This window comes from Labrus mixtus, chromosome 19 (genome assembly GCF_963584025.1).
Source record: "Labrus mixtus chromosome 19, fLabMix1.1, whole genome shotgun sequence".
In the NCBI taxonomy this organism is placed as follows: domain Eukaryota; kingdom Metazoa; phylum Chordata; class Actinopteri; order Labriformes; family Labridae; genus Labrus; species Labrus mixtus.
This window is the reverse complement of record NC_083630.1, coordinates 6,358,471-6,382,645: the sequence shown is the minus strand read 5'-3', so window position 1 is coordinate 6,382,645 and position 24,175 is coordinate 6,358,471. Positions and strand designations below refer to the sequence as shown.

The window sequence follows — 24,175 nt, the reverse complement described above, 5'->3', positions numbered from 1 at the left end:
CTCAAACATCCATCCCTAGACCCATCCCCATAGGTCACCCACTCTCTGGGGAGTTGAGGACCGGGAGGATCACAACAATGACAGCCAGCAGGCCAGGGAGCAGCTCTGTCTCTCTCTTCACAGACCCTTGATAAAAGCCCACCGGAGAGTGGTGGAGATAAAAAAAAAAATAATATGATAACATTATATTTTGTTCCTCAAGAGGATTCCACCAAGTCCCACCCTACTGAGCTATGATTGGCAAGTTCTTGTCACGTCAAAGTTTGCCTTCAAGGCTCTCTGACAGAATGCTCTTTCACCCAGGAGATCAGTGTTCTTGTTCTGTGCAAAATTCAAGCTCTGTCTTTGACCCATTCAGCAACCTGTTTCTTATATAGACTTTAGTGCACAGTCTTTATGACTGAAAGACTTTTCTATCCAATTGTAGAATAGTTGACAAAAGATTGACAGAACGTGCTGTTACTTTAATTCCTGAAATTAGCTATTGATGTTGAATACAGTAAATACTGGTGAGGAGTGCATGGACAGTGGTTAAAAGTAAAGCAGAAGAGAAGGGAAGACGTTCTGCAGACATGTGGGGAGGAATAAAGAAGAAAGTTTGAGAAGACAGTACGAAAAGAGATAGCTGTTTTATCACCAACAAGCATACAGAATCCTGCTGCGGTGTAGCAACAGGGTTTTTTTCTCCAGGCTAGTGGGGACAGTCTCCAGACTTTACCTATAGGAACATTCTTGCACCTTGAAGAACACAACTGCAGCGCTGGAGAGTCTGCCATTAAAAACAAAATCTGAAGATAGTGTGCCAGTGTTTGTGTGTGGTCCTATAGCAGATTAGCAAATAAATTAAATGCACTTCAAGTAATGCTGCTTTTGACTTGTATAAATAGTCATCTTGCACTATCACACTCTCTCTCTCTCTCCCTTACCCTGATATCTAATGTATTTGCCCTTCTCCGTCTAACTCTCACTGCTGCTGGCTGAGTGACTCAGTGTCATGCATGACTCTACCTTGTTTTAACTCTGGTACTTAGCATTTAACTCCACTTTTCAAGTAATTTGATGCCAGAGATGCCTTTTTTGAAGTGTATCCCCCTTTACCTCATGAAACTCCCTCATTTTGAATCGAAAATAGTTTCTGAATCGTGACTTAAAGAATCGAAATCGAATCGTGAGACACCCAAAGATTCCCAGCCATAGTGATTTTGTTTGGAAGCTACTGTGTGAACGTGTAGAAGTTTTTGATTTCAGGACAGTGTGGTACATTTAATTCGCTTTTTTAAAGAAAAACTTGTAAGCTCCAATGCACTGAAACGTAGCGAGAAGGCATCAGATCTATTGCATGGCTAAATGACATTCCCCTCAAAGCCTGACCTTCATTATTAATTGGTGGCTAAATGACTTGAAAGGAAGTTGGTGACCACTACAGGTCCATCAGGGTCAATGGTGCATACTTACATTACATCAATAGACAGTCCTTAACTGCTGGACTCAAAATAAGTGATTGTTTTAGAGTCATAACAAATCAGCCTCCTCATTACTGCCTCTGTGTTGACAGCTTCGTCAAAGCACTTCACTATTCTCTTTGATTAAAGAATCTGCTTAGGTCTCTGTAAATGAAACAAGGCATAGTTTTTTTTTGTGACCGGAAAAAAACTCCCCTCAGCAATTTACTCTATCTCCCTGTCGTTCTAAAGCTTAGATATAGACGAGCTTTATTGGCTTCCCGAGTCTCTGCATGAGGTAGAAAGGAAGGAGTGGAGGCTTCCGGGCCTGTCAGTAAAGGTCTGATCGATGCAGAGGCTTTGCGTGTCAATAGGAGATGCTATCCTTACTCGTGGGTTCACCTTGAGGCGCTGGACCATGACATGACCCTGCTGCAGCGGCTGCTGCCTGCTCTGAGATGGGTGATGAGTTGAAAAGCAACTGCTGAGACTAGTCATGTGTTCAGCATTGGGACTTATCTGCACCTATCTTCAAATTATCACTCTTAAAAGGGGACAAATTATGAAAATCCACTGTGGCAGTGTTTTTGAACATATATTTGGGTAAACTGAGTGTCTACCAACCCACAAAATTTAAAATAAATCCATCTAGTCCTTTTTTTGTGGACTGCATAAGTCTTACAACACAGAGACAAATGCTCCGTTTTAAATTTGCTCAATTTGTGATGTCACAAGTTGGATTCTGTTAAAAAACCAAATGCCCTCCCCTCCCCTGATATCCCCACCCATGGACGCTGGGTCCGCCATTTTTAGTCTTGCTACAGAGGATTGTTGTCTACCAGGAAAACTCAGGGGGGGCTCATTGCATTTAAAGAGACACACACACCAAAACGGAGCGTTCTGAGAGAGCTGGTTTATACAGGGTCACAAACCTCCTCTGGTGCTTGATTCATGTTATATTTTGACCAAAGCACAGCACAGATGTTTCATTTAGACCACAGGGGACTGTTTGAAAAGGTAGAAGAGGGCTATAATATGTCCTCTTAAGTAAGAGTTTTAATGTACTTAAACCTAAAGAGGGAATGTATGGATGGGCTAATGTTCTTATTGATATTCCGTGTGTCGAATTTGTTCATCATAATAGCACAGCTGTAATGTAAATGGAGATCAAAGGCTTGAAATTGTTACAAAGAGGAATCAAGGGTTCACTGAAGTGAAGAATATATTACTGCTTTTGGAAATTTACAAAGTACAACAACAAAATAAAACTGTTGAATCCTTTACTGTTCTGTTTCTGTATGGAATGAATGACTGCTCTGAGTACATGCCTAAATCTCCATGCCCCAACTACTTTAAAGTCGTTTGCTAAAGCTACTTAATTTAAATCAAAATGTTTTACCTTCTTTCTTATAATGCTCTAGGGCAGAGCTCCATCAACATATTGTGTGGATTTTGTGTGTGGAAACAGGATGCCAGCACAAGGAAGACTTATTTCGCTTCTCATATGATGCTAGAAAATTGCTTCTGTCCTGCGGAAATGTCTCTGTTGGATTTCACAGTGGGCAGCCTTGGTGGGAATGAAACCCTCAGTACAGGCAGTGACAGCTTACCCACAATACAGCACTTTACCTGGTGCTGACAAATGTTTTTCCTCTAACCTACTGCAGGCTTAGAAGTTGTGTGACTCCAGGGGTTATACAGCAATTGTTAACCTGCTGCCAACTATAATGTCATCCAAAATAGTATTACTTTTTGTAGACACATTAGGTATGTAATCTGTCGTCTTTGGCTTTACTCATCACCAGGTTCTGACCCTGTGGCTAACTAATTCACATCCAGTCACACAGATGAAGGCTGTTTAATAAAACATTGCCACTTGAGGCCTAACAGGCCTCACTCTCCCCTTACAAGTCATACTCTCATTTATTCATGAATTCATGCAATCATCTCTCCATTTCCCCAAACCACCTAGCTCCACCAAAACTGCCCATCAAGCGTCCAAAGGGAATGAGATGTAAGAAGGAGAGAGAGAGAGAGAGAGAGAGAGAGAGAGAGAGAGAGAGAGAGAGAGAGAGAGGCAGCGAGCACCCACACAAAGGCTCCAGTATGATGTCATTGTCTGATGGTCACCTGATGTAAAACCCATAAGGACACTGGGCTTAGTGAAGCATTACAGATCTATGTTTCTAGAGCAGGCAGGTGTGGGTGTGTGCTTGTGGGTTTGTGTGTGTCTCAGCCTTGAATTTGGCCACTGTTCGACACTAGCAGACACAATGTCCTTGCCCTAGAAAACACAGAGAAGTGTGTCCCTTTGTGTTTCTTGCTCCTTCTGCTCAATCTTGGTCTCTCACTCTGTCTACTAAAAATTAACACCATGACCCCACTCTCTCAAATCCTTTGTGTGTTGTGTGAGGATCTGTGTTTATAATAGTGTGTGCAGATTTATTGGACAGAGACACCAAAGAGAGGTAAGCTTCTTGCCTTTTGCAAGCAAACAGACAGGTTCTTGTCGGCTCATCGGAGACAACACTGCTTTTAAAGTGATTGCAATCAAACTCCCCACTTGTGGAAGAGGCAGACACAGGAAAAACAACAGAAGCAGAGAGAAACAGAACACTGAGGTTTATAAGTGAAGTGGTTTGTACAAGTCCTGTATCTTCACCCTTTCTGAGGATGCCACTGCGTGTTTCCAGATGCTTGAGCTTTTTACCTTGGTTTGAAAAGAGCCCATGAGAAGCAGATTGAAAGGAAAGAGAGATGTTGATATGTTAAAGAAGAGGCTGATTAGTGAAAGGGAAGGCAAGTGTTCCAACGCTCAGACAAACACACACACACACACAGTCACACATCAGCCTGAGTGTAAGCACTTGATTATTTTTAAACAACATACAAGGTTATCGCCTTATTATCCCCCTCCTCATCTTGTCCTCTCAAGCTCTATCTAGTACACACACCCTCACACATATGCATACACACACAGACACAAACACACACACATACTTTGAGGTCCTTTTCAATTTGTTATTTTGTTATTTTTTTCATCTTTTCTCATTCACATTTTCTTAAATGCAAATATGCTTAGTCACAATTTGGCTCCTTTTTTGATTCTCATTAATTCACCCCTCTACAATACAGTACCTTACCTACAGTTTAATTTGAAAATAACAACTTTAATTAGGAGTAAGCCTTTCTGATCCTTAACACTGCTGTGTTGTCTGTCACTGGCTGTATTCCCCGTCTTGTTTTATAACCCATTTGTTCTTCCCTCTGTCACATCTACGATTCTCTGATGTTATTCTCTATCATTGTTTTCTCCTTGCATGTGTTTTCCATGACCTGATTTTCCTCCCATCCCTTTGTGTGTCATACGCAGATTGTTATTATGACTGACACTTACTTGTGCAGTATACTGTAAAGCATCAAGACTGGTGTTGCTGTTGGCAATGCAAAGCTGGCTGCTTGTCAACACCCAATGCCTTCACGCTACTTTGTGTACAGTGATTCATTGAAGTGAGGCTTTATGAATATGCAGTATTAGTGACACAACTTGTCCTTGTCCTTGCCCTTTCTCCATCTTTTTAGTTGGATAACATTTTTTTCTAATCTCTTTTTGTTATGTATTACACAGGAGGCCAAGTTTATCTAGCTTTCTCAAGACTTCAAGGAACTTATTGCACAACCGTTTCACTCCTTTTTTTCATTTGCATTAGCTCCTAACTAGACCTGAGCATAGACTGGATTGTGCATATGTTATTGCACAATCTGAGTGAACAAGATAGCTGCTTTTAGCTGCTTGACAGCCTCAATGAACACGGACCATTGCGCACAGACCACATGAGTAACTTGAGTTCTTTCCATATGTTATTCCTGTGGTAACTGTGCAAATGAATGACATCTGCCACCTGGGACTTGCAACATCTGGAGGCTGACATCAAATGTGTGAGAGATTGTGAACTTCAACCTGCAGCTTTTTATAGTTTGTCATTTTAAAAATGTGTGTCATGTCTCCTCTGTTCCCCCAATCTGTCCCTGTCTTCCTAAAACATCACTCAGCTCTGTCAGCTCTCTTCCCCTCTTTTTAGTTTTGTATTTTTACTTCTGTGTCTGTCGTCTCTGTCACCCTCAGTTACGCACATTTTTATCTCGTGGCTTGTAACTATATTTGGTTTGTATCTCTTGCTCTCTCAGAAAGGGATGACCAATGCAAGCAGCAAGGACTATTTAACATATTCAGGATACCAGAATGCAGATGAAGCTAGAGAGATGAGAGAGAGAGAGAGAGAGAGAGAGAGATAATGTGTGATTCTATTGTGTCACTGCTGACCAAGAAGGCCAGTGCTGTCACCAGTCTTTGAAGAGACATCTGTTTTTCCATCTGATAAAAAGCAATTGTGTGTGTGTGTGTGAGCGAACCTCTACTCTATCTCCCTCCTAAGTCCTCCATTGCTTAGACATCAGACATTTGAAACGTTGTGCAGGAAGAGAAAATACTATGTTGTCAACAACAAACTCATAACACTTTATTAAAATATGTGTGGCACATAATGGCAGGTGAATGAACATTTAAAACCGGAACACTGGATTAAAACCAGGAAAACTTAACTTTTCATCTCATGGGGACTTTAATTGCGTCACTTCCATTACAGTGTTTATGTATTTAAGCAAACTGTAAAAAGTCAGAAAACCAAAAATGTTAATCTTTTTCCAAACATTTAAATTAAAAACAAAAGCAACTCTGAGTCATGGAAAACATAACAACTGGAGTACTTAAATACAGTTGCCACTTACAATTACATAAATTCGCATTTTTCCCGACATTATTAAAATGTTTTTTGTTGTGTTCTGAAACCAGCTGAAAGTTTAGACTTAAGCCAATCCAACCTCACAAAATACAGCCAAATGTATTTCTCATGACATCTCTAAGAGGTTAACGTTAGTGTTTTTGAATAACATGTAAAAAGATGTGGGGAGTGGAAAATAGTGATGTCTACACTTTGCTGCATTCTGAAAACACAGATTTAACCGGAGCATTAATAGCAAGACAATAAAAGGCATGAATCATGCTGTGCACTGTGGGAAAGCATATTAGGAGAATTTAATGATGAACCAGAATAAATCCAACAAAAGTCATTTATATTGTTTTTTCTTATAGATGGAAACCAAGCAGGATGCCAGGATTATTCAAAAGTTACTAAAATACTAAAACAAACTAAATCATTTTAATATGCCATGAAGAAAATAGTGTTTTTGTTTCTTCTGTAATTTATTTTCTGTAATTTTGATTTTAAAAAATAGACGGCCATCTTTATATGTTTTTCCTACTGTCTGTATGCACATAGGTGTTTTATGGAACCTGTCGTCATGTGATGCTCTCAAGATGCCAATCATCCAGGACGCCCTGGCCGTTTTGACTAACAGCGTCATCATACCCCACTCTAACTGGGACTCCTCTCCGACTCACCATGACGACAGAAAGCTCCACCTTCATACCTCCCAGGTGCTGCGCAACGCTACAGGGTGCCTCAGGTAGGAAAATATTTACTCTGTGCGTTAGACCTATCAGACATATGTGATTGTTTTTTGGTCTATCCCAATCTACTGTGTCTTTTGTGTTTGCAAAACTGTGATCTACACTTGACACTGAGATTTACAGTAACGACTCGGTTTTGTTGTGTGTAAGAATGACTCTTTTCTCTTGTTGGAATATCACCTCGCTGTGATTATAGAGATATATTTTCACAAACTATAAACTACATTTGTGAAAAGTTGATTCTCGTCTTCTTGCTCACTCATTCAACTTTTCTTCTCTCTAACTAACTTTTTTGCTTGTAACCATAGAAACAACTCTTCAAATTGTACAAGTGCTTTGTGTGTCAAGACTTTCTTTTTGGTACATTGTGCTGATAAAATGTGTCCCTGAGTTATTAAAGGCTGAATTGCTGAAAGAAAACTTAAAGCTTTTGAAATTAAACTTGTTATTTGACTTTTCAGAACTCAGAAGTTCAGTGATCACTGATGAACTTCTGATGAACATACTGTGAGCACCGATGTAGAGTACAATAGCACTCAGAATTGTATCTATGTGTATTCATTTGCCTCAGGTGTTTTGATTACCTTTAATTAACATTACATACAACATAGTTAACATTACAGCAAACCGTCATTATCTTGATCTAGTATTGTAAAGATGGATGACAGTTTTCATTGATTTATGAATTGTAACATAAAGACATGAATAAAGTAGCACGGGTTGAGGGAATGAATGTGTTTCCAGGCAGCAGTCAAGTTACTGTAAAGTAGGGGAACTGGGTGTGTTGGTGGAGCCAAATGGAAATAATCTTTCTTGATGTTTGCAACAATATGTTGCTTGTAGACTGTTGCAGAAAAGCAGCGTCAGACTCGAGGTTGTGCTGTTGTATATCAGCATGGCTGTACTTACCTTCTGAACTTTGCATGCAGCCTCAGTCCTGGTTCATAACCTTGCTGGTATTCAGCTTAACAGCACTTAGCCTTTAATGAAACTGTGTTTGTGCAACATTTTAGAGTTGTTCTTAGATATTTGTTTTGCCAAATTTGGCTTTTATACATGGCACATTACCATTCACAAACATTCTTGTATAGCTGTTAATCTTAGTTGTGTCTCTGTCTCTGACTCGCATGTATTCAGTGCAGGGAAAGAGCTCTTGTCCTTGATCCCTTAAACAACATTTGTTCATCTATATACACTCTCTCACTGGAACTCCACAGAGAGCTGAGACTGTTTAGAGGAAGAAAAAAAAACTCCATGTCCACTTGGCAGTCTCCCTTTGAGCTGTATACTCAATCAACCACCAGCAGCCTCTGGATTAAACCTCACCCCACTCGCTGTGCGGAGCTCCTCTCAAGCTGTTTCCAGTGGTTATCTCCTGCTGCTGAATGTCTCTCAAAAGCATTCAAAAGCCATTTGGAAGATTTTACAAAAAGGTTTTTGTATGTATTCACATAATTTTGTACATAAGGTATTACACTATGTACATGTTGAAGAGTGCATACAATCACCAAACTGAAAAAAAGTGAATACTAACTTGCATAGCTGGGGTCTGCCAGAATCCCCTTAATTGTGTATATTGCGTAGCATATTTGCATTCTTCCAGCCCTGAAGCTCTCTTTCAGAGTTGTCTGAGTCCTTCCTTAATCATCAAATTCAATCTCCTTAAAGTCATTTGAAAGTCTCTCAGCCAACACTAGCACTTCTTTTTCTTAAGTCATTCATCTGTAAAATTGTTACTGTCGAACTCCTCCTCAGAGGATCTACATCCTGCCTGCCGTGCCGGGTGTATTTCTTTGAAGTAGTGAAGCATAAATAAACATTTGGAAGTTGAATTCCAGTGTAGTTTTGTTATCATAAACATCCATGGTTTTTGTTTCCAACAGTCTAAGACAACAGAACAGGAATTGCCACAGGGGCCAGTGGTACAGGATTGATAAGTCAATATCACAACTTCTGCACAAATCAAATTCAGTGCACTTCTGGCTTTGTGTTTGCAATTAATGTTGCACTGGGGAAAGTAAAAATGATCCTTTCTGCCTTATAATATGCTGTTCTCTTGCATTGAAGTGGCATTATCACCCAAGCGATTTTACATGTATAAGGGAAATTGGTTGTAATTAACTTAATACTTGCAAGAATTCGGAGTATAAGTAAATGTGATTATGATAAGTTTTTAAGTATGTAAAATATATCCTGAAAAAAAAAAAAAAGCGGTTTCAGTTTAAATGTATTGGTTGTTTTTGCTATTTAAGAATTGCTGAATGGTTCTTAATTACATGTCCAGCATGTCTAAGGTTTGGGAGTATATTTATTTAAAGTGTTTGGTACATTTTGATGCATTAAAGTAGAAGCGAGATCTGAAGAGTAAGTAATCCCAAATCAGAAGGAAATGCCTTTAAATCCCAAACTGCTCTTGGTATCTATTGATGCAGATTGGAGAGAGTCTGCACTTGAGCTTTTAAATGTAATCTTTGATTTCTTTGCATATTACAAACTCAGTTCAGCTCCGTTACACTGTGTTTGCGGCAGAAGTCTCAGATAACAGAAACTCTGCAATCTTTCATGCAAGGCAATACAAACATTTTGAACTGTTGTTTTTTTTCCTAAACCTTCCCTGTGAAGTTATCTGTTTTACCAGTGCAACTGTACACTTGACTTTTCGGTCAAGTTTATTATTTCCTAACTCACTAAAGTGGTTATAGGACTTTAGTGTGTGTGTACCTCTAATGATGCAGGGGAAGACAAATGATGCTGTCGGTGCACTGGTCCACACATTGAAGTTAAGGATCGAATCATGGGAGCTGGTAAAGGAGTGACAGGATAGGAGAGGAGAAAAAGGCCAAAAGTTGGAAAGATTAGAACAAATGGAAGATAGCGAGGAGAGGGAGCCACTAACAGGATCTCATAGAAGTAAGCTGAGACACAGAGAGTAATGAAGGTGTTTGTGCTGCTCTCCAGGGTTGTTTTCTATCTCAGTATCTGTTCTGGGGGGTTAAAGTGACACGGGGCCACAATGTTCAGGCACCAGTGTACCTCAGCTCAATTTCAGACCTCTCACCTTAATCATTATCGCTTGGCTGTGTGTGTTTGTTTGTCTGTGTAGTGCTACAGACTAGACTGTGTGCATGCTTTTGCCTACACATGTATATCTATGTCAATTTGTCTGTAAATGTATCTGTGTTTAAGGCTGTATGTGCTGATGTGAGCTAGAATATTGGAATGTATATGCATGTATCTAAGTCAAGGTGAGTGCATGAACACATGCAAGAAAAACAAGGCGTTAAACAGAATCAATCTCAGTAATCCCAGCAGTCATGTGGGAGTTGCACATGATAATTGGAATGAACTGATGTCAGGGCATCAGGTGTTGCAATAAGGTGTGTGTGCATGTGTGTATTTGTGTCTATTTTTAAGTATATTTGAGTGTTCATATATGCATTTATAAAATATGGGTCAAGCAGCAATGTTGCTGATGGACCCATATGCTTTCGCTTACACACAAACACATGCATGCGCGCGCGTGCACACACACACACACACACACACATCCTTTGTTTAGGGGATGTTGGCCTCCCTGCAGGTTGTTGGTTTGCAGCCAAGCCAGGTAAAACCTGCTGGCTCCACACTTTGCACACTTGTATTGGTGTGAGCGTGTGCGTTGGTGTGTGTGTGTATTTCTGTTCTTTTCAGGATCACTCATCATCAGTTTTAATTTGTTTCCTTTCCGACACCCACAGACGTGGTTAAGCAATGTAAAGACTTATTATGAACCGAGAATAAGAAGAGTGAGCTCACAAATTAGTTTGATTTGATATTTATTTCAATAAAAATTATAATTAGCATTTAAACGTGTGTGCCATCTGGTGATGACCCTTCACTGCTGTTGCCCCCACAGTAATGCAAATGAGCCTCTGGGCACATCCACACATGGTCAGACCCCAGTGTAGAATCACCACACACAAGCTGTTATAGACAAAGTCTCTTATTCCATGATCAATATTAGGGAACCATCTGTCTTGCACTCACTCATGTTCACATCTTTCTTGAACATGTTGAATCTTGACAACTGAAGTGTGGAAAGTTACTAGCCTGACATGCTCAGTGACTCTGAACTTATTTACTCGCTATTGCAACCTTGGAAATATACGTCAATGAAATATGTGTTTTAGTGACTTCAGATCCAGCTCCTGCAGATAACAGGAAGCTTGATGGACTTTTATTATTGGATTTTTCCACTATGACAATATGTGTTTGTTGTTTACCATTGTGATAATAAGTGATAATACCCACAAGTAAAATTTACTGTTTAAAGTTTGTGTAATTTTTAAGTCCTCTAACCACTAATTACATAAAAGTCATGTTATCCTTTCAGCGCGGCTTCTAACTTATAAATAGCCTGACTTTAGTAAAGCAGTGGCCACAAGAAGAACACCATGGTCTGTTTGTTTATTGCAGCCTCTGAGTGTGTGTTTAAATTAAAAAGCAACTCTTAGTCTGTTAGCTTTAAAAGTTATTTAAAAAACTGTCTTAGTTATTCTGGGCCTTTTATCCCGTAATTAAACACGGCAGTAGACACCAGACAGGAAAGGAGGGAGAAAAAAAAGAGATCCCCAACTAGAGTTTAACCAAGGACGTTGTGTTTCATGGTTGGCGTTCTGTGTCTTTCTGTACTTTTAATGATGCTGGTGCAGCAGTACTCCGATAAATATTTTAATTTGTTTTTCGTATGTTTTCCTGAAAGAAGGCTCATGCCACAACATTGCTACACTTTTTTCTCAGTATAAACCAAATGTTGATTAATATTCTTGAGGAAGTCAAATTAACTAAGTATTTCCATTGAATTTCAAACGACCAGGAGAAGTTCACAATGTATTTTTTATTTTTTTAGTGTTTAAATGGCTTGGTATTTAGCACTGGCACAAATGGCACTTTCCTGTTACTTAACTGCAGCTAAAATAACAACTGATTAATTCTGAATGGGATGCTTAATCAAGTTCTGTGTCTTTTTTGCTCAGTAGGTAATTAATTAATGATGCAGGCTAATGAGTTGGACTGAGTTAATGAGGAGTGACATCAGATAGGTTGAAGTGTAAGCCTGTAATGGACTTGTTAAATAGAAAAAAATACCAAATTTAAAGACATTTTTACAGATGTACACACACACTCTTATGTGCTGAAAAAACCCCTGAACATGCAACAAAAAGAACAGATCATGCAAAAAATTTTGCTTAAAAATGTTACCTTCGGTATTCATCTTTCATCTTCTGATTAAATATGCCATTTCACATCATCTCTCCATCAGAGTGCTAACATGTACAGATAAGGCTGCCTGGGTCAATGAATCCCTTATGTTAGTGACAAAGCTGAGTCACACAAACAAGCTATTATTATCTAAATATTCAGTGATTCAACACAGCGTGATGTCAGAATTCCTTGAGGAAGAATTAACCCCCCCCCCCCCCCCCCCCCAACAAAAAAGTTACCAGGCTATTTTCTGCTTAAGAAAGCCTCACGGTGTTAGTAACTACAACAGGAGAAAGGTGTGTGCAGAAAGGCACAATATTTCATGCCTCATTACAGAACCACTAGACTAAGTAGCACATGTGCTGAGGCAGTAAGCGCACACACAGATCCAAACACTAGCACATTCACAATTGTTTCTAACATGAATATAAAAACACACTCATGGCAGTGCTCCACACTGTCGGGCGACTGTGTTCCACACAAACACATGCTATTTAACACAGGGCATTACAGGCACACTGTGCAGTTTTGAGCTGAGGTTCTAAGAGGCCAACATCTGTATTATTTACATGATGATTTATTCAAAGTGTGTAAAAGATTTCACAGGATGGCATTAAAATGTTGTTAAGAACCATGATAAAAAAAAGCTACTGGAAAAGAGGAACCTCAACGCTTTTTCTTCTAGGTTGTCAAATTAAACATTTTCACAACCCGTGTACATTCTGACCTAAAGGGTGTCTTTTTACATCTCATTTGGATGCCTAAAGTAGTGACCTGTTATGTTTCAACTGTCTATTTGGATAGGTTTGTGTAAAACATTGGTAAAGGTTAGGGAAAACCTCTTGATGGGAGTTTAAACAGAAAGATTTTCAAGCGGTTTCACATGGGGCTCAATATGCAGTCTCCTGGGCATAGGTCATGTCTCGTTTGGTCCTTTCATCCCCCCCAGACCCTCCTCTCTAAGCAATCATTATTGCTATTTTTTCTATGTCACTTACAGCAATTTCTCCCCGGGTGCAATATTGACGGAGAACAGTATATGTGATAAGTCGTTTAAAGCTCAATGTGTCTCATAAAGAAGAGTATGGCGTGCGTCAGGGGCTGCGTCAAAGCATTGGTATTTGAAGCCTTGGAGATGAAAATATATAAAGAGCACTTGGCCTGAAACTACTTGCTGTGTCTTTCTTTATCCTTGACAAGAAAACGCAGTGAAGTGAAGTGAACACTTGAGCTAGAGTGCTGTCTATGTGATAGACTGATTTTCAATAGAGAATCCAAGTCTTGGTTTATGTTGCTCTATCAGTGAAAGGGCCTTAAAGTCTCAGTAAGTTTGCCCTGTTTAAAAGTTAAGAACAAAGCAGATTCAGGCACTCATCCTGTCATAAAAGTTGAAATTCTCCAAGTAAAATGCTGTTGCAAAGCCAGTTGCCTTAACTTTTGCGTTAACTAAGGCAACAGAGAAAATGGATAGAAATCTTGCACATTCAAGGCTGAGCATTAAAGCTGTAGATAACCCACCCTTTCTCTCTTTCATGCACCCATCTAAACATTAGATGACTACTAACCATTAGTCAAGGTGAAGTGTTTTCACTGTTCTGTTGTTTCATATCGACTCGACAAAGAGTTGTGACTCTGCTAAGCAGGGTTTCCATCCACTGCTTGTTTGCCCATTAGCATTCAAAGTGGGGGAAAATGACTTGACCTTCTCTTGGAAGCGAGGAGCCGTGAACGTGAAGTTTTTAATTGAGTTCTTGTGTCCTCCTCACTCTATTCTTTTTTTCCTCTTTCACATCAGTACAATAAATGATTGACCTCATCTCATAGAGTGGTGAAACAGCTGTGATCTCTTCATTATGCCCGTATGATGGATGAACTTATTCAGTCGAACCATCGCTTTGTCTCCCAGGTCACACCTCTATTGTCTTTCTTGTCAGCTATTATGACATTTCCACCTTTCTAAAACGATTTTTAAACTATTGTTACCAAACTTCTCTAATTGGTCGGTTAAGCTTTTTATCTCTTGGCTTCTGTAATGCCAGAAGCCTTCACCCATCTCCTCTCATTGACAAGGCGGTAGAATAGAAATTCATGCAGTATTGTTCTCAAATAAAGTTTATTGTGTAGCAACCGGCCAATGAATTGAGCAATGTCAACAAACAGAGCTGTGGCTGTATATCAGTAAACTTATATCGGAGCAAAAGCCCACAAACACATGAAATGTTTCATAATTTGAGTCTTCGCTTGGTTAATTATTATCTTCTTCTTTTTCCGATTCAATCACAGTTACTAACTCAGTGGTAACAAAACCAATGATATGATACCGATATTGTACAAGCCAGACTGGGTAAAGTGTTTAGTAATCCTTCAGAAAGACATAATCCGAACACAAAGTCACATTTTACCCTTCAGTGATAAATTAATCAATTTTAAGTAAACTAGCAACAGAGACATAATCATTGTAACAACCAAATATCAAAACAGTTAAAGTTAATCAGGGTTAATTCAGGGTTAATCTTATGATTTATAGCCTTCAAATATGGCAACATGGAAATGCACTACAGTATGAACTTAAGTATAGCATGTCTCCTGTGCATTCAACCCCCACTTTAATAACTATCACTACACAAATACAGACAGTATTTTTTTAATATATAATAATATTGATTTCATCATGTCTCCTTCCATTGTCGCTATACTGAATTGACTGAATTGATTTAGCACATTGGGAGTGCTGAGGAAATATTGAGTGTCTGTGACAATGAGGTTTTTCAGTGTGTAGTCCCTTGGTTATAAACGCACAGGCACACACCGCTCTGTGCCTGTTACAGCTCTAACATTGATTTCCCTAAAGGCTCTTTACAAAATGACACACACACAGAGACACACAGACAAGCACTCTACTCACTTAGAAACATTTCAAATTTTTTTTAACTCACTGACTGCGTTTTCAGGCAAGACATTTTCTGGTTATAGCCTTAGGAACTTCTATAAAATAAAACTGATCAATTAAATTTTACCTGCAGGGTTCCCTTCAAGTTTTCAGTCAATTTAAACTCTATTTGTTTTACCATTTTAGATCACATTTCATTCATAGTACCACTGATTGATCACATGGTTATAGGGATTCACCTGTATACCCAATTTGTCTAAAGTTGTTAAATGTAAATAAACATCATGTCTTCTTATAAGCAAAGTCATTTTCCTTCGTTAAATACAATGAGTCATCAGGTGTTCATACATTTATTTACTCTTGTAACAGGCTGAGGGCAGAAGTTTAAGTTACCAGCAGGGCTTTTTTTGGTCCTCTGGACTGAGCTCCAACAGGGAAACACCAATATCCAATCTAGCTCATGCTTAAATACCTCTGTTTCATATTTATTTTATTGACACAGGCAAATGAGTCAACGTCTGGTACTGAGTGTAACTGTATCACAGACAGCTCCATGTGGAACCCAAACAGATCCAACCTGTACCTCCAGTTTAATTAAAATCCTTTTCATTTTTTCTATTCGGCATAGTGGCAAAGCTGCTAATAATAAACGCAGCAATATTTTAAAATTATCAAAGCAGTGCTGCTGTGTGTTGGCTGTGAAGTTCAGGCACAAGCTGTCTGACTTAAGCAGCTTTTTTTTTTTTTGGCTTCTTTTTTTTGGATGCAAGTCAAGTGCTTTAGATTGAAGCGAGCCTTCGGGGCATGGATTGAGATGTATCCAGAATTTTAATGTCCCCCTTTCAATTGTTTAGTGTAGGGAGAGCTGCCAGGTTCCCCCTGTATCCATCTCTCTCTCTCCCTCTCTCTCTCTCTCTCTCTCTTCCTCCTCTGCCTATGTCTTTCTTATACCTCTCGTTACCAGCTTTTTTCTTTCCTTTCATCTGTCTTCCTGTCTTTTCCTCCCTCCCTCAAAAACTATTTTCTATGCCCATTTGTCTGTCTCTTTCTATTAGACAAAACACATGGACACATTACAGACTCACTCTGACCACTGTTCTTTGTGTGTGTGTGTGTGTGTGTGTGTGTGTGTGTGTGTGTTGCAGGAATGTAAGCTCGGCAGGTGAGGAGGCGAGACGGAGGATGAGGGAGTGTGACGGGTTGACAGATGCTCTGCTTTACGTCATCCAGACCTCTCTGGGCAGCAGTGAGATCGACAGCAAGGTGTGTGTGTGTGTGTGTGTGTGTGTGTGTGTGTGTGTGTGTGTGTGTGTGTGTGTGTGTGTGTGTGTGTGTGTGTGTGTGTGTGTGTGTGTGTGTGTGTGTGTGTGTGTGTGGGTCTAAACATCTTTGCTTGCATTAATGTAATGTACATGACTGTGCCTGCATAAATTAATTCCTGCTCTGAAACCTCATACTCTTCTCAGACTCTATTGTACCAAAGACTCAAACCATTTAATGCAACATAATCATATATCACCTACAGTAAGTATTTTCAAAATAGGACAGACACTTTAGGAGTACCAAGGCTCGCCTTGTCGCCAATAGTCAAAGTGGAGCGGATTTATGTTCACTTTGTGTTTTTCTGTGTGAGGACGTGTTCATGTTAGCGTGGAGTCTATATATGTGTGTTCATAACACAGCGTGTGGGGGCCAGTCAATACTACATAAACAGTGTTGTGGATGACTGGCTTCTCAAGGTCTCCTTGTCTCCCAGCCTCTGTAAATGGCCATCCTTAATCACTGTTAAACCGCTCGCCCCTCTTCACCGTCTGACTGCAGTCACTAGAGAAGTACTGCTGTCGCCACAGTAACAGAGATTGACTGGCAGGTAAAACAGCAAGTGGTCACTGTTGTAATACTGATGCACATAAGCCACATGCTCATTTTGTACTCTGCTTGCTTTTCATCTTTCTGTTTGCACACCTGCTTTGCCCAGTCTCCCTTCTACTCACTCTGCATACTCATCTTCCTGTGTGGCTTGTAGTTTGATCTGGTCTCTCATTAATATAATTGCTTGAAAAGGATCTTATGGAGTCATCAACATCATATTGATATGTAAGAACATCCAATGTACCTACACTTTTTATATTTAAACTTTTCATTCAAGTGTATTCATAGACCACGTTCATACATAGAGCAATTTAAAGTGCTTTATACAGTTAAAAAAACAGAACACCATTAAGCAATAATAAGACATTATTTTTACAAGATATATTAAAATATATATAAATCATTAATTTGATAATTTTATCGCCTTTAAAGGAAGAATATGTGATTTTTTGATCCAGCAGATGTCGCCCTTGAGCACCAGCATGAAACCAAAACAACTTGCGGTGAATTGTTGTGTTAGCATGCTAATGCTAGCGCTCTTTATTTAGCTCGTATCTTCACACTGCATGTAAATTTACCTGAAATGAGCGTGATCTAAAAACACTTGTGTGACATTCAAATAAGCAGTGAGTACAGTACGTTATTCTTCTTTTCTCTAGTCCCTCAATTAAACAACTTTTATACCCATGGGGATGAGCAGGCAGCCGTCCCGTCCATGTAAACACACTGTAGATACAGCTTGGACAACATCACAGACAGCGGGACTCGGGTGTCACACTCATTGTAGACAGTCATGTTATTTTCAGAGGATATACTTGATTTCTGCTACATTTATGTGTAAAATGTTGCATATTCAGCCTTTAAATTGTTGAATGCAAACAACACTCCTGCTAAGCCTCTCCTCTAAGGGTTTCTTTCTTAAACCAAAAATAGAAACTCCTTCTTAGGTCAACTTGTCAGTTGCACTTGTTTAGGGCCTCAAACCCTGAAGGTTGTTTTTCCAAACCATCTTAATTGAGCCTTTAACGCTTTATAAATTCAATATGGAATTGAACCCTATATGTTGCTGCATTCACAAAATAGATTAACGTATAAGATCAATTAAAAATAAGTTAGATTTTATCACAATTAAGATATAAGACAAAGGTGTTAAATGTTTTTTTTCTGTTCAGTGTCCTAAAACTGCAAAGGCTATTGAGTAACACAAGCTGGCGTTGTTCAAGTTATACTTAAATGTTGAAGTTATACTTTAAGACCTGATCTGACATTAACTGTGCTCATCTCCTCTTTTATTCAGTCTCCATCTCACACCTCTCTCACCATCGCTCTCTGTATTCTTTGCTTTTTGATCAAGACAGTCTGCGCTGTCTCCCCTTTTTCCTTTCATGTTCACATATGCAGACAGAATCCAAAAGATCAGAAGACTTTTCACTATACCTAATGTGACAATTATGTTTTATAGTCAACTGTCCCATTAAACACAATCTACAGATTGCTGCTATTATGCTGTAAGGAACTGCACAGCTGTGAGGAAGTCTAAGAGACATTTAAATGGCTTTCACAGCATGTACTGACACACAGCTAAGAGCCAATTAACTCAACTGATACAGTAATTTAAAATCACCCCACTTACACAACAAATAGAATTCTGAAATGTCCTAGATTATAAGATGTGGATGTATAACAGTCTACATTAAATGAGGTTGCCACTGCAGCTAGTAGTTCACTAGAAAGGTCATTAATGTTGTGTAGTACGCGTCCCCAGGAGCGCTTTATGGATTCTAAAAACACAATGCAGAAAGAAGCACAAGGTCACACAGGCGAAACCTTCAGCGAGAGAGGTGGATGGAATCTTGTGCTCACTTGTTTTATAGAAACTTTTACAATTTTATGAGCTGAATTCCTCCCGTGGGCCTGCTGTTCAGAAACCAACCGCGACCTCTGACCGTCCTGTGGAGACGATAAGTAAACTGAATCCATTTAAATCCAAAATCAAGACTTCTTTTATTCCTCATACTGTGCAGCCAAAAACACAAGGCACTGAATGAATGCTAAGAACAGATGGAAGTATGAAATGTCAAAGCAAGTTGTGAATCGAACGTAACTTCTCCTACATGAATCTCTAATATATGATGTATGTGAATAGAATTTCAGACATGACTGCAGCTCGCTCGAGTGAGACATTGTTATGTTTGTCGCATCTCTTGAGGCTGTTCAATTACACTCCTTAGTTGTTTTTGCATAAACCAACGGTCAGAAAGAGAGAAGATTGATGATTTGTCTTTGTTTAGTTTCCACTCTGGTGACTCGATGACTCCCCTTTTTCTCAGCGATACCAAACACAAACAAGCACATGAATTCACATTCACCACAAGTACACACTTAAGCACAGACAACATACACTGTCACGTGGCCCTCGGCTCGGGAGTTTGCTTCTAAACTTAGTGTTTAATGGGGTGTGATACAATATATCGGGCTTGTCGTTTTTCCTCATTTACCTGAGTTTCCTCTAATCTCATTTCAAAGTCAGAGCTAACAAATCACAAAGGCTTATTACCTGAGATTATATTTCTTCTTTACTCTCTCTCTCTCTCTCTCTCTCTCTCTCTCTCTCTCTCTCTCTCTCTCTCGCTCTCTCTCTCTCTCTCTCTCTCTCGCTCTCTCTCTCTCTCTGGCTTTATCTTTGCCTCTCACTCTCTGCCTCTGTCTGGCTGGTGGGTGGGGGTTGTAGGCCGACAGTGTAAAAATATGAGAGTGGGCGGTTTTGATTAGCGTGCTCTGACTTTGAGTTTGTGCTGTGTTTTCAAGCGATATGTTTCATTAAATGTCATCAAACACAAATCTCCCACCTCGACTCTCTCTGTATTCATTTATATCTCTCATTTTTTTCGACTCCCCCCTCCTTCTCTGACCCTCCAATCCTTCCGGCTAACATTTTTGGTGTTTCCTGACTCTCCATATCCAGACTGTAGAGAACTGTGTTTGCATCCTGAGGAACCTATCGTACCGCTTGGCTGCCGAGACGTCCCACGGCCAGCAGGGGGGTCTGGAGGAGCTAGACAGCCTGCTTTGTGATGCCAACGGACGCGACAGCGAGAGCTCTGGCTGCTGGGGCAAGAAGAAGAAGAAAAAGAAGGGAGCTGATCAGGTAAGAACAGAGATGACAGAAAAACGATGATTGGAAGGCACTAATGGAAAAAACGCAATGGATCAAAATACAGTTTATAATCATTGTATTACCGCTTCTAAAGAAACAAAGGCAGCATCAGTGTTGGACATCTAAAGAAGCTTCAACTCTTCTTGTTCAACTCCACAAGTTTGAGGGGCTTGACTTGGGGAATGGACGCAACTAAAATATATTCCCTCATTTGGTTTTTTGATGATGGTAGCACAGCTATGACTAACACACCAAGCCAAACTCTACCATATGTGTCAATGCAAACAAGGGCCATAGCATGCTATTCAATGTCAAACTCAAATTAATCACTGACCTCTTTTCCCAAATAATCATTCAAGCTTCTTCTTTAATTTGTCCCCATCTGAAAATAATCACTGGGGTGCAACAAGTATCAGTAGTCAGCTTTCATGTTGAAGCAGGTGTGCAGAGTGAGTTGAGGCAGCCTTGCTGCCAAAAGGAATACTTTTGGTAGATAATGGAAAACATGGCTGGAAGACTCAGATCACAGGCTATTTTAACAAGCCGAGTTTAAAAGCATTGAATTGTTGAAGTGAACTGGCTCAAAGGTAAAACATTTTGCATTTTTAGTTTTTGCATTATCTATATTTGAAAATGTAAAACACCTTCTTTCTTTCTCGTTAAAAGCATCTTTCATTCTGATATGCTTAACTCCCTCATCATCCCTGCTGTCGCTCTTTTTACAGTACAGGTAAAAGTTCTGACCATGAATAACACACAATGGTCTTATGAAGTCAAAAGTACACCTGACCGCCGTATAGACCAGAGCTTAGGTCAGGGATGTGGGCATGTTTGTTAGAACTATACGTGGGCAAAAAAAGATTCAAACAGCCTGTACTTGCAGCCTTCAAATACAAACCAACTTAAGTTGACTGGTGTGTGAGACCCAAACCAAACTCCAGACCCACAGCTAAATTCTCATTAAATGATCTATTTTCAGCCATTTGCTCCCCAGGCTAATGCAACACATTACTGTGCCATTTTCACTCCTCCAAATGGGCATTTTGTATTTAACTGAAACATCTGACACACATGGACAAGAACCATTTGCACAGACAAATAGAGAGAAGAAAAACTAGGACAGAAGTATTTATGAATGACGTCTAAAAATAGCCAAACCTGAATCCCACTTAAAGCCAATGCTGGACACAACCAAACAGCATGTTATTCTTCATAACTTTTTTTGTACAAGCTATGGGATGGACAGCCAGTCATGGTGAGATTAATGCAGACTGGAGCACACTTTGCCACAAATATCAGCGTGGGGGATAGTAGTTACTTGGACACAGACAGATATATAGAGTGTGAGAGAAAGGGGAGCTGAGCCAAGAGACAGGGCAAGACAGAGCAGGCGATGGGGGAGATGATGTAGGGAAGATACCAGACAGAGAGAAGAGAGTTAGTTAGAGAGGCTGCGTGAGGAAGGGAGACACGCAGTTAGACTGTAATGTAGTCTCCTTAATCATTTATTAGAGGTTCAGACAGCAGGGCCAAGGATCAGCATGGGAGCCTGAACTAGACCTTAACACTTCTAATGGACTCCTGGAACACACACAACCTCACAAAAACATATAGACCAACACACACACATAGTTCTGCTACTAGAGACTTTTCCATCTATTTTCATTTGCCCCAAGTGTCTAAAAACAACAACAAGTGAAACATTAACAGAAAAGACGTTTGTTTTTGTCTTTTTAAGATGAACTCTGCATTTCCAGATTTACCAAGAAACTATTGGAAAGATGTCAGAATATCTACAATAGTTTCTCATGTGATAAAAGGGTAACGTTGTTAAAAAAATACAAATCTTTGAGCAGAAATCTTGCATACAAAAAGCTGGCTTAGCTGTTTTTTATGTACAAGCCTAAACCATACAGTTAAAAGATATAATAGTACATGTGTGTTGGGAAGACTCATAGTGAATACTGTATTCTTATCTTTTGAGAATTTTAAATAAGCAAATGAATATCATACATTAATATTTAGTTGGTAGAAAATCTCTACTGAAAGCAACAGACAGTACTCTGGTGTAAAGGAGTCGAAGCCTCTTGGTGTGGTTCCCCTAAACATGTCAAACTACAAGATGCCTTTGATTTTATAAACAGAGAATCTATGTATAGATACAAATATGCATGCACACACACAAATACTCAAGAAGGAGCTCACACTCCACAGCTCCTCTCTCAAGACACAGACTAGCCTAGTTTACCTTGAGACAAGGGGAGGAGGGAAAGCAGTAGTGCGAAACATAGAAGGTCGATGGGGAGAGGAAACACTGAGAGCTGGAGAGAGAAGGATGGAAATAGAGTAAGAAAAGAGGGAGAGAGGGAGGCAAGAAATAATCGAGAGGGAAATCAAGAGAGCAGTTGAGAGACGGAATCAACAGGAGAGGAAGGGGACAAGAATTAATGACGAGCAGGAGCGACGAAAGATAAAAAATAGAAATCAAAGGGGAGGGAAGGAGCGAGAGATAGATGTGGGTTCATGCCAACATTAAAGAGGTGTGGGCATGTCACTCAACAAAAGATTCAAACATCAAGGGACTATATTCCAGTGGAGGAGGATGGAGTTAAAGAGGAAAAGTGCTGTGCAGCTTTCGCTTTATTTCTCAAAGCAAATGTAGGAGTAAAATATTCACCCATAGTCTCGCTTTTCACAGGCACCTCTTTTCTTTCTGTGCCCTTACCCACCTTTCCCTTCCATCACAATTCTCTCTAACATACCAGGTTGACAGGGATGGATTTACTCAGTGTCTGTTAGACTATTTAATACAGAGCATTCAAACCTGAGATGTCTTCCTTTCATGAATATTGCAGGTGTGGAATCAGCTCAATTGATAAAAGCAAATAGAGAGAGAAGTTAGATGAAGGAACCATGTTCTTTTTTGATCATGCTGAGGTGCTCTTAGTGTCATTTAACATCCCATTTTCACTGGTTTAACTTGTCACCATGCATGAAGGTGTAGTCCATGACCCTGTGACACTACAGAGCTTACTTACGATGGGTGTGGTCCAAGTTGTTGATGCAAAGAATTACACTGCAGGAAAGGAGTTTACAGCTCAATTCTTGGGTAGTTAAGAAAAGTTAACCAAAGAAAGTGACTGTGTTTTGTCTCATTTTTTACAGTGGGATGGCGTGGGCCCCTTTCCAGACACAGCAGATCCACCCAAAGGGGTTCAGATGCTTTGGCACCCCACCATTGTCAAGCCCTACCTCACCCTGCTGTCTGAATGCTCCAACCCTGACACACTGGAGGGAGCAGCCGGAGCTCTGCAGAACCTGGCTGCAGGCAGCTGGAAGGTAATCACTGGTTAAAAGTGTTTGATTTTACTAAAAGCCTTCCTAATTTCTAAATGCAACTTAATTGTGACTCTAAAATATTACAGGGGAACATATGTAGAATGATGTAAAAAGCACAATGAACCACATTCTGGTACAGGTTTTTCTACTTTTAAGTGCATTAATCTGTTGGCATTGGCAATCACATGGCTCTTAGATTTATTGTTTCACAGCTCTAAACGGGGCGTTAGATAAGCACTGGAAACTTTAAATGTAAATTTGTGTTCAAATGCATTTTATTCCCCATTAGTATGAAAGAAAGGCATTTATTCTGAGCTTCTCCTTACTTTGCCATGCTGTGAAAGTATGGGGATATATTCCTTTGAGGATGGTGGACTGACTGCTCTGTCTGTATGTGTACAAAAATGTGAGTGTGCAAGTGTGTAGACTACCTGTTAACTATCACCGTCTGTAACCAAGAAGTTCTCCGCACTGACACAGTACTTTAAAAATTTAAAATTTAAATATAGCTCGAGTTTTTCTGCTCTGTCACCTTGATGGATGATCCGTTGGCATGACAACATTTTTTTTCCAGAACATTTCGGGTTTACATTGTGTTTATCAATAAGCTATGTGAATGAAATGGTTTTTAGCGAGTCTGAGTAGCAGGTTGTGTTTGTGTAAACAACTTTTTTCTAACACCCTGAACATCTGCTTAAAGT

General features: G+C 39.7%; 1 protein-coding gene across 3 annotated transcripts in view; it reads left to right on the top strand.

The window, feature by feature from the left end:
- Nucleotides 1-24,175, top strand: part of ctnnd2a (catenin (cadherin-associated protein), delta 2a) — a 239,975-nt gene that overhangs the window by 181,603 nt on the left and 34,197 nt on the right. For all 3 annotated transcript variants that reach the window (XM_061063955.1, XM_061063953.1, XM_061063954.1), the window contains exons 15-18: nucleotides 6,782-6,968; nucleotides 16,252-16,369; nucleotides 19,944-20,126; nucleotides 23,301-23,474. In XM_061063955.1, coding sequence (XP_060919938.1) covers nucleotides 6,782-6,968; nucleotides 16,252-16,369; nucleotides 19,944-20,126; nucleotides 23,301-23,474 — 662 coding nt within the window. The remainder of the gene's footprint in view (nucleotides 1-6,781; nucleotides 6,969-16,251; nucleotides 16,370-19,943; nucleotides 20,127-23,300; nucleotides 23,475-24,175) is intronic.